General features: G+C 28.2%; 1 protein-coding gene across 1 annotated transcript; it reads right to left on the bottom strand.

Moving 5' to 3' along the window:
* Positions 1-292: 292 nt before the first annotated feature.
* Positions 293-5090, bottom strand: LOC114182416 (uncharacterized). Its single transcript, XM_028069286.2, has 10 exons — positions 5012-5090; positions 4634-4875; positions 3751-3955; positions 2826-2916; positions 2572-2717; positions 1922-2165; positions 1729-1833; positions 1446-1628; positions 1153-1357; positions 293-952 (listed from the first exon to the last, which is right to left on the bottom strand). The coding sequence occupies exons 2-10, from the start codon at positions 4851-4853 to the stop codon at positions 465-467; spliced, it is 1887 nt and encodes a 628-aa protein (XP_027925087.1). The 5' UTR covers positions 4854-4875; positions 5012-5090; the 3' UTR covers positions 293-464.
* Between the last annotated feature and the right edge of the window lie 6470 nt (positions 5091-11560).

The following is an 11560-nucleotide window of genomic DNA, read 5'->3' as shown; positions in this document are numbered from 1 at the left end:
AAGGTACTATCTTAGTTGTTTTTCTTTGCTGTGGAGTTTTCTTGGCCATTATTTCCATGACCACACCATAAAAGTTTGTCATTCACACTAATATTGACATGCTATTTTCTATTTATCTAATCAAAGTTTAGTGTTCGATATAAAATTTTGAACAAAAGCTATCACATACAAGAAAATCATCTAACATAAAGTTTCAATATTCATTTCTGTCATTCAAAAAAAAAAATAGTTACCTATTTGCAACTAAGATAAACAAAACATAAGAAGATATCATATTTTAATTAAATCTCGAAACCTTTAACAACTATAGTTTAAAGTATGTAAGCATCCAAGCACATCATTTTCCAAATTTGAAGATAAATAGGAGAATAACAATGTATTATACTAAATTAAATAGAAAACGAAACAAGAAACTGTATGCATAGAAAATGGACTAAAATTCTAAAACACATAATTTTGAATTCCTAATTGGCTTTGTGGGATTTGGTTTTAAGGCCAAATCCAAAGGGGAAAAGGGGGTCATAATGACTATCTCCAACATTCATTGGTAATTGATCAACAGTTTTGAACCATGTCCTTGGAAGCTTGCCTCTGAAACCATAATCACCAAACAAGACATCAGTCACACCATTTCCCTCCGTACCAGGAAGCCAAGCAGCAACAAGAGCTTCAATTTTGTCAACATATGGTTGTATAACCACAGGACGACCAGAGATTATCACAGTAACACATTTGACTTGTCCACACACATTCTCTATGGTTTCTGGCCCAGGTGCAGAGATTGTCAAATTCAAGCTATCACCGTTTGTTTCAGCATATGGTTTCTCTCCAACTACCACAATGGCATATGAAAAATTATTGGACTTGACGTAGTCCAAATCAGGATTTTCTTTGTAGACTACCTCGGTATCTTTATGAACTGTGCTTTTTATAGCACTGAGGATTGTTGTACCTATAAATCACATAGGCCTTATCAATATTGTACTTTTAGCAAGCTATATACAACAAAATTAAATGAATTTGAAATTTAACTACACCTTACAAAATTAACATGTAAAGTGAAGTTTACACCTATTTATATATTGTAAACTCGTATTTTCTTTAGTCAATGTGGAATCTAAAAAAAATGTTGTGAAGGAATCTATAATGTACCTTTGGTGACATTGTTTCCAGTAACTCCTTGCCATTCAATGGTCCAACCACCACATTGATATCCTAGATTATCAGCGTGGCTTCCAGCAACCAATATCTTTGGAACTCTTTTAGGAAGAGGGATAAGTGGTTGGTTAGGATTTTCACCATTCTTCAATAGAACCAAGGATTTTCTCACAGCTTCCCGAGCCAATTTTCTATGTTTCTGTCAAGGTATAATGTCAAATGATATTATCTACATGCAAAATATTATTGGAGATAAATAATATGCACATGTTTCATGACTAACAAACCTTACTCCCAAGTTGGTGAACTAGACTATGATCGGCCAAAGGGTCCTCAAAAAGGCCCATAACAAATTTTACCCTCAAAATTCTCCTTACTGCATCATTAATTCGGTTCATTGGTATAGCATTACTTTTCACCAATAAGGTTAAGCCATCTATGAATTCTGTGAAGTTCAAGGGAACCATTACCTATAACATTACCAAAGCAAGTATTAAAAGATGATACAAGGTAAATGGAAAAACCATTGAAGTTTGTACATAATCAATATACTTTAAATTCATAGTTTACCATGTCAATTCCAGCATTGATTGAAGCATAAATGGAATATGTGTAATTAGCATCAGGAGGGGTAGTGATCCTATCAATTCCTTGCCAATCTGATATGACAAAACCCTAAAACAAGCCAACAAATTTTAAGGCTCATTTAGTATGTCAATTTGCTATTTTGAATTAAATGAAGCCATCATAAGTTGAGTGTTACCTTAAAGTGTAAATGGTTCTTAAGAAACTTTGTGATTAGATTATGATTGGCATGCATCTTTTTTCCATTCCAGCTTGAATAAGAGACCATGACAGTCGAAACACCCTTCTTGATTGCATTATAATAGGCTGGCATGTGAATGCTAAGTAATCCATGTCTACTTATCACTGTGTTGTTCTCATTAATTCCCTTTGTGGTTCCTCCATCCCCAACATAGTGCTTTGCAGAGGCTATAACTTTTCTCCTGTGTATACAAATTCTAGTATGTTAACACCAATACCAAGACTAATTTGATCATTGAATAATATAAAAGGACAAGAAAAAGAAAAACATGGTGGTTTGAAGAAAATAAAAATGGATTGGAGGAATATTAACATAAAGAATTAAACTGAAAGAGCTTTGTAAGTTAATATTGTATAAACTTAATAGTATTTTTGGTTCTATATTTATAAGAATGATGTTTTTCCTTATTTATTTTACTCAATATGGTCTTTATATTTTTCAAGGGTACTCAAGATGTTTCCTCTCATTAATTCAGTGTTAACATCATATGCAACAAAAACATTGCTAAGCCACATTTTATAGGATCAATTTGTAAGTAACAAAAGATAAAAACAAAGACATAAAACTAAGGAACAAAAGTTTCTTACTTTCCAGCAACAAATGGAACACCCTTTGGCGAGTTTGCCGGGATTTCACCTTGCAGACCTGGAATGATCTCAGTCATAGCTTGAACTATTTTGTGGTCTTCACTATAACTTTCATAACATCTTCCCCATCTAGGATCTCTACAAACCTATACCACAAATCTTATTGTAAGATAAGACTATATAACAAACGACATAATTTATCATTAGATACCAATAACAAAATTATTTAGTAAAATGTTCTCAACTATACTTACTGCTATGCAAGGTGCAAAGGCATATTGAATTCCAGTAGCTCTAACTTCGAGAGCAGTTGCTGCTCCAATTTTCCTCACTAGTTTAGGATCCCTGATAGTCAAAGGTTAACTTCATCAAGATGCACACGCACAATACTTAATTTTGAAAGCACTAGTAATCATTATCTAACACGCTTTTAGTTATTTGTTTCCAAAATTAATTATATGAGAAAAAGTAATGAGTAATCTTACGAAGAAAATTGTGTTTGAAAGTTTTGCCTTAAATGAGAGTAGATGCGTGTCGATGTTTATACAAACAACTTTGGATAAAATAAAATATGCTTTGAATAAAAGAATTATTAAAAAAAATATTTTAAATATTGACACTTGAATTAATTATAATATAAAAATTACAAAATTACAAAATTTACATTATTAAATTAATTACTTGTCATTAATCATCTTTAAGTGAATTTGAATACATTTATACTCATCAAAAACTATATAATTAGAAAATAGTCAAAAATAGGTCCACAAAAATTTGATTTTTATCAGATAAAATTTATATGCTTTTATCTATAATTCGCTCAGCTTCACCAATTAATAATAATAACAACTACTATTACTATATAGGTTTTTTATGATGAAGTAATATATATATCTTTTGTAATAAAATATTTTTAATAAGATTATTTTACAAATAATTTTATTGAGTGAGAAAATAAAATTAATAACTGTACAATATCCTATCTCTCTACTTATATAAACACGTAATAAACAAGAATCTTGTTAGTTTTACTAAAAAAAACTTTATTTTTTTTAAATAAGTAGATTAATAAATAAACAGACAATAAACAACAATCTCTGTATTCTTACTATGAAAATTGTTTTGTCTGACCTAAAAGCAAACAAAGTGTGATTGTGATAAAAACTATGAAATTCATACCTGGTAGCACCTAGCCCAATATTATGAGGAAAAATTGTTGCATTGTATACATTATTATTTCCATGAACAGCGTCGATCCCATATATCATAGGAATCCCCAATCTAGTTGATAAAGAACCCTTTTGAAAATCATTCACCATGTTAATCCAATCCTCTGCAGAAGCTTGTGCCTTTGGAACACTGCCACCCCCACTCAGCACACTCCCTACCAAAAGCACAAACCATATAAGACAAAACAATTAAAAATAATTAATATATAAAAAAATTTATTATCGCCTAAAACAAATAAAGTTCATAAATTTATGGAATATATGATATGATAAGAAAAAGATGAACAAAGATAAAGAATCGTCTATATTTATTTTTTTAATTTTATCTCTCAAGTGACTTTTTTAATTAAAAAATAAAAATTATTTTCAAAATAAATAAAAACTATCAACCATCAAATTGTAAAAAATATTTATATTCATTTTTATAATTTTAGTTTCATTTTTTTATCATATAAAACACACATGCATAGTGTTTGTTTCCACTTGTGTTTTATAATAGTTGTAATCTTTTTGTATAGTCTGTATTTATTTAAGAAATTATATCATTCTGAAGAAAAAAAAAATGAAAAAGTAGAATACATTTTCTATCAACGGTATCAAAAGAGATGGTTTATGTTGAGCTCAAATCGAAAGAAGTTTGTTTGATTATGATAAAACTAAACCACGATTAGAATAAGATGTATTGAAATAAATGGATTGTAGAAATATACCCTATTATGATATGAATGCTAAGAAAACAGAAAATGAATTATAAAAATATGCATATATATTCCCATCCACCATTTTCTGTTTGTTTTTCATTAAAAAAAGGACAAAGAAGAAATTGACCTTACCAATATAATACTTCTTCATTATTTCTGCAGAAGCAACCTTACGTTCGATCTGTGTCATTTGTCCAATTTTTTCCTCTAAAGTCATTCTATCCATCAGATCCTTGATTCGAACATTCAAAGGTTGTTTTGGATCTTTATATTTCACGTACTTTGCCTCATTCATGGCAACCCAGCAATGCAACAGCATAAACCCCAACAAAAAGATACTCACTTTCGCCATTTTCTTCTTCTCCTCGGTGCAACTTCACAACCCAAATGAAAAGTTATATGCAAGACTAACCAAAAATAAGAACACAAACAAATCAAAACCAAAAACAAAAGAGAAGAAGATACACAGACACCAAGGACTTCGAGTCCCAAGCAGAATGGCACACTCACCTAGGTCACAGAGAAACACAGAAGAGAGGAAAAGAAAAAAGAGAGAAAATGTGCGTCTCAATGTGCATGCTCTATGAATATATAGAGAGAGAAAAACAAGATATTACTGTTATGTTTATTAAGATAAGATATATGATATTCTACTGATTTTTTTTCATTTCTGTTTTTTAAATTTACATTTTACAGATTAGATATCACTGTATTTTCTGTTTTCTAAATTTATATTTCCGTTTGTTAATTATTTTTATAATTAACTATTATGCATATATATATATATATATATTGGCTGTTAATATATGCTTTTGTTGATAAGGGATTGAGTAGGACAAAATGTGAAAAAGTTTCCACAAAAGAATCTTTCTTATCAAGAATTCAAAACGATGTATATCTGTTTGACTTATATAAAGAATGTATTAATAACATATTAATATTTATTTTAAAACTCATTATGATACTGATTAATATTATTCAATGATTTAATTGACTGAAAAGGTAGCCTTTTCTGGCTTAGTTTTACTTTTGAAATTAATAACATATTAATGTTTATTTTAAAACTCTTTATGATACTGATTAATATTTATTCAATGATTTAATTGACCGAAAAGGTAACCATTTCTCGCTTAGTTTTACTTTTGCAATACGTGACATTAATTATGCAGTATAAAAAGTTATTTTAATTTAAAGATTATAACGAAACGTTTGAGTAAATTATACATCCTGATATGTGTGCATATTATATCGTTGTTAGCTTCAGTTAAAATTTATATTCTCTATGCCCCGTTTAGTTTTTTCGCTTAAATTAATTAATTCTTTTCTTTTTATCTCAAATAATACATTATTAATAGGATAAAGACGTAAAGTGTCGGTCCAACTTAGACATGTCAAAGTGAGTCCATATGGGTTGGCTCACCATGAGCCGGGTTGAAAATTAGTGAACTCAACCCGGCTTATTTTATGGTGAGCCAGAAATTTTGTAACCCGGTTCAACTCATCACGGGTTGGTAGGTTAAGTGGGTTGACTTACCAACCCACCTAAAAAAATTATTTATTTATTTATTTATCTTTTAGTATTCAAATATTTTAAAAAAAATTAAGTAACCCATAAGATGACAATCATAGTAAAATCAAGAATCAATGTATTGATCATGCTCACCACCAATATATGAAAGAATTGTTTCCAAGAAAGTATTCATATAGTCTAAGAAAGCATGGTTAATATTACAAATTTTCTATCATGTGCTATTCAACAAAATATAAATAAAAAAACTATACATTTTTGTCATGCTAATATAGAAAAAATTGTTTATAAGACGGTTACTTGAGTAATTTATTATAAAGATTATAATTAAAGATTAAAGTATCAACCTATATAACTTGACAATCAAACTAATTAAACATTCAAACTATTCAAATATTATTAAGCAACATTCTAGCATTTAAAAATATGCTAGCATTTACAAATATAGAAAAAATTGTTTATAAGACGGTTACTTAAGTAATTTATTATAAAGATTATAATTAAAGATTAAAGTATCAACATATATAACTTGACAATCAAATTAATTAAACATTCAAACTATTCAAATATTATTAAGCAACATTCTAGCATTTAAAAATATGGAATTGTGAACATATATAATAGGAGTAGTAAATAATTATTAAAAAAATTAAAAAAAATGTAAAAAAATGTTGGTGGGTTAAGTGGGTCAACCCACCTTCAACCCAGCTCAAACCCGTTTAACCCGTGGGTCAAGTGAGCCGGGTTGAGTTCAACCCATTTTTGAAAAAAATTGAATTTTTCTCAATCCAATCCAGCTCGAACCCGTGGTGAGCCGGGTTAGCTCACGAGTTAAAACCCATTTTGACATCTCTAGTCCGATTACAAGTTGAAATACATGATTCGTCCTACATTTTTATTGGTTAACCTGTGAACTTGATAGCATTTTTTGAGATCATAATTTTAAAAATTAAATTTAATGCATTTTGCATTTAACTAGACTTGTTTTCAAAATTAATTAAAATGTAATAACAAATAAAGATTATTTGAATGAGGTGTTTGTTCATTCAGTTACATTTATCAAGCTTACAGTTATTATTAAAATAAAATTAAGACATCATATTACTAAATAAACAGACATTATGCCAAACTTACAATCAGACCAATGTGAGTTACAACTCGTAGAATCAATTCCGACTTAACTTTCTCTCCAGGTTCACCATGAACTAAAATCTGTAAAATAACTAAATAATAAGTTTTAAATACTACTATTAGTCTACTGTTTCTAGACTCAAGCAGATTTACATCTCCTGACAAAGCCAAATATTAGAAATTGACAATTTAAATGACAAAAATAGTGAAAACAAGTATGCATCTTGGACAATTCTCAAGTTGAAGTTACTAACTTAGAATTAAGAGTTTTAGGTTATGAGTTTGTGGACTAATTTGTTCCGTTCTGTATTTGATCATGTCAATTGTGGATTATATGAGTCAGACTTTTATAAACAGACTTAATATTTTAGTTCGTTTGGCATCTTTTTAATGAGTTATTCATCGAACTAAGTCTACATTGTCGTCTAAAAAGGATGGAGAGAAAACCTAAAGAAGGGAGTATCTTTTTATATTATTAGATTTAGTGACTTTTTTTTTTGTTAAAAGTTATTATTATCTAAACATCTTTGTATTATAATTATCTTATAGATACAAGTATTATTTTATCTTTCTTCTCGTGTTAAATATATAAATTATTTTATTATTATTCTATTATAGATACATGCTATGTTATCCTTTCCTCTCGTGTTAAAATTTACATTGAAAACAAAAGGTGCAGACAAATCTATGTTCGTATATATCTATTACATTATCATAGTAAGCGTAGAATGATATAAAAGTTGTGATACAGAAAATGGAAAATGTTAATACAATTATTATTATTAATCGAGTGGTAGAAATAAACATAATTATTTTTTTCTCCTCTAGTGGACAATTGATGATGTCATCATCATTGTCATTATTGTTAAATTATATAAATCTCAGTTTTTAAAGTTATAGTAGGATTTGTTTTTAAGAAATTAAAACTCCAATAAGTTCATCAATTGTTTTTATTCTTTTTATAAAAAGTTTTATGCGAAACAGCATCATAATGAAATATTAATATCCCAAGTGGGTTGACACATCAAAACTTTATCAATCATATTTGACATTACAATAAAACATATATTAAAAGAAGAAACGAGAAAAAACAAAATATATTAGATTATGGAACTCATGGACAAGATAAACAAATTTAATAAAACAATATTGCAATCCAAAGCTATAACTGATATAATCAGGCATCCTATCATACCCAATGAAATATTTTTGAAGTCTATCCCTAAACTAACGAATCTATCAACACATTTATTTCCTTCTATAAAGATGTACGGTACCTTAAAGTTAATTACTCGCAACAAAACAATTCCATCTACTATTAAATGGATATGTAACATTTAAAAATTTACAATGCAATAAATTTTATATACAATGTATTAAACTTATATTTATAAATTATAGAAATAATTTTATTATCTTAAATATATTTATATATACAAAATAATAATAATAATTAATCAATTAATTAAAAAAAATATTGTGAGTAAAATATATAAGTGGAATTAAAAAAAAGGCTTCATTAGTTGGATGATGTGGGGATATGTTAATTTGGTCCCTCTTTTAAGAACGTTTTAATTGCGTCCAAACTTTTGAAAAGTTTTTCAATTAGGTCATCTTAAAAAATAAAAATACTAATGACATTAAGGATGTGTCATTTAACAAAACTGGTTTTTAATTTTTCTTTTTTAGAAGATTAGAACGTTGACTCCAACAAAGATTTAAGTGTAAAGATAAGATTGAATTAAGATTCTACCTTGAGAAGTAGTAAAGACTTATTATAAATAAGATATCATATCAGGGAAGGGTGAAAAGTATTTTATTGAAAGGAGTAAAAAAAAGAGAGAGAAAGGGGATAGAGAATGAGAGGATGAAAGAAGAGAGAGAGAAAGGAATAAAGAAAAAGAAAGAAAAGAAGGAAAAAGAAAGGTAACACATGTACTCCTATATTTTTTTCTTTTACCAAATAAATACAGTTTTATTTATTTATATTCACATTTAGTTATCCATTGATCCTATTTATCTATTTATATTTATCTCCGATTACACACTATTCTTATTTATTTATTTATTTATATTCACTTTCAACTACGCACATGTCATGTTATATTTATATACAATTACACATCGACCCTCTTTATTTATGTTCGGTTATACATTGATCTTATTTATTTATTTATTCAATTATATTGTTTGGTTGAAAATAGTTATTATTATATTTTTTTATTACAAATAAATGTAATAATTATTATGAAATGATAAAATTTATGATAAATACAAATTTGATTATTGTAGTTAGAGGTGTGACCTTAGGGATTTATGTAACAACCCAAATTAGTAGAATCCCACTACTAATTAATGCATTACATAATTAGTAGTAAGTGTAAATAACTATATAAGCATATATTATGTATTTATAGTCCTCACCATAAAACTCTTACTAAATTTTTAGAATATATACAATTCTAATAAATGAGATGATCTATACAATACAAAGATTATATATATATATATATATATGCATTAATCGACCATCAACAGTTTCACTACTTCACATCCCTCTTGCTTGCACTATTCTTTGTTCACATATACCATACGTCAGTACAAGCGGATAAACCACAACCAAACGCAGAAAACATGGCAAGCTAGCATAATTATAACAAACCATACAATTTATAAATTATCTCATAGTAAAAGAAAATCTCACAATCCTAACCAGTCAATCATATATAACATAGATAAAATGTCTAACATCACACATGCCGACACTAGCACTAAGCAAGAAAACCACAACCCATCTAGCTTAGTCCACAAAACTCTCAACTTATACATTTGACATTATTTTGGGTAATACATATGTATTGAGTAGTGTAAGACCAAGGAAAAAACAATTATTTTTTAAGGTGGTAATTGGATGAGATGAGTACTATTTAAATTAATAAATAATGACTTAGATAGAAGAAGATTGAAACCACACAAAAAAAATAGTTCCTTATTACTTTTTGCACGCTTTTATTTTCTGTCTTTAATTTTTATTTTTTCTTTTATTTATTGCATAAGTATATATATGGATTTGGGCAGCTAATATCTTTTGGAAATGCATACAAGATTTTTCTTGACTTTTGGTTGGAACAAGAACTAGGAGAAAAATTATATTTTGGATGCAAGACTAGGCAAAACTTTGGAAATCCTTATGCTTAAATGATAGACCAATAATGGTAGTAGGATCATTGTTAAAAAATCAACATGGATGAGTGCACCTAACCAATGAGAAGAGAGCAGTCAAACACTAAATTAAGAGCTGAGTGAAAACACATTGAGGAGTTACCACTAGTTTTGTTTCAATTTTTTGAAAACTATCAAATACATGAAAAAGCATGGAAAGGATCAATGCATGTTCTTTGTTGAATATCCATACCTAAAGCCAAATAGCCTACCTCAAATTGAATTGTAATATCCTTTTTGAACCTTAGCCTCACAATACACACCTTAGCCCACAAAAGAAAATATCCCACCTTTTTTCATTGATAAGGAGGATAAAGTAACATGTGTGTTAGGATGAAGGATAATTGAAGAAACTGCCCAAGGAAAAGAAAAATGCAGTCCAAAGGATTAAGAAAACAAATCTGGTGCAAAGAAGATAAACAAAAAGGATAAAAATTTGCATCAGAATTGAAATGCATAGAAAATGGCAGTAAAATTGAGCTAAGTTGAGTAAGGTTGAAGGACTCATGATACATGTTGTTTTAACTATTTTTATCAGTTTATGTTGAAAAACAAAGTTCCTTTATAGCCCAGCCAAGTTACAAGCTCAAGAAAGACCTTAGTGATCCATGCTTATTGTGTGTAGACAGTGCTTGGAACTGTGATACAAAATCAAGTGAAAGTTTGCAAGGTTGTTTGGAGCATAAAGATACTTAAGCTGGGGAGTGCATTCAGTTGAAACTAGATTGAAAAACAATGAGTGAAAATCCATGATGATTCCAAAACTATGAACTGTTATGAGTTGGTATTTGTTCAAAAATGGATGGATTCTTTTGTTTTTCCCTCTCTTGCATTCAACATGTTAAAACTAGTTCTTTGACAACCCACAAAACTCACTATTTTGCCATTCTGTTTTGTTATGCTTTGCTTGAGGACAACCAAAGAACTAAAGTGGGGTGTTGTGATAAGTGTCTGTCAACACCTAATTTTGTCCGGGTTATAATGTATTTTACTTTTTTTTCTTATAATCTTATTTTACTTTTATTTTGTTTTTTTTCTTTTCATCTTATTTTACTTTTATTTTATTTTCTATTTTCTATTTTAATTTTTATTATTATTCTATTTTTATTATTTTTTATTTTTATTCTGTTTTTATTTTATTTTATTTTTATTATTATTATTTCGTTTTAATCTTATTT

Source organism: Vigna unguiculata, chromosome 4 (assembly GCF_037176805.1).
Source record: "Vigna unguiculata cultivar grain cowpea cultivar isolate G323 ecotype 2 chromosome 4, ASM3717680v1, whole genome shotgun sequence".
Taxonomy (NCBI): Eukaryota; Viridiplantae; Streptophyta; class Magnoliopsida; order Fabales; family Fabaceae; genus Vigna; species Vigna unguiculata.
This window is presented reverse-complemented; position numbering and strand designations above follow the sequence as displayed.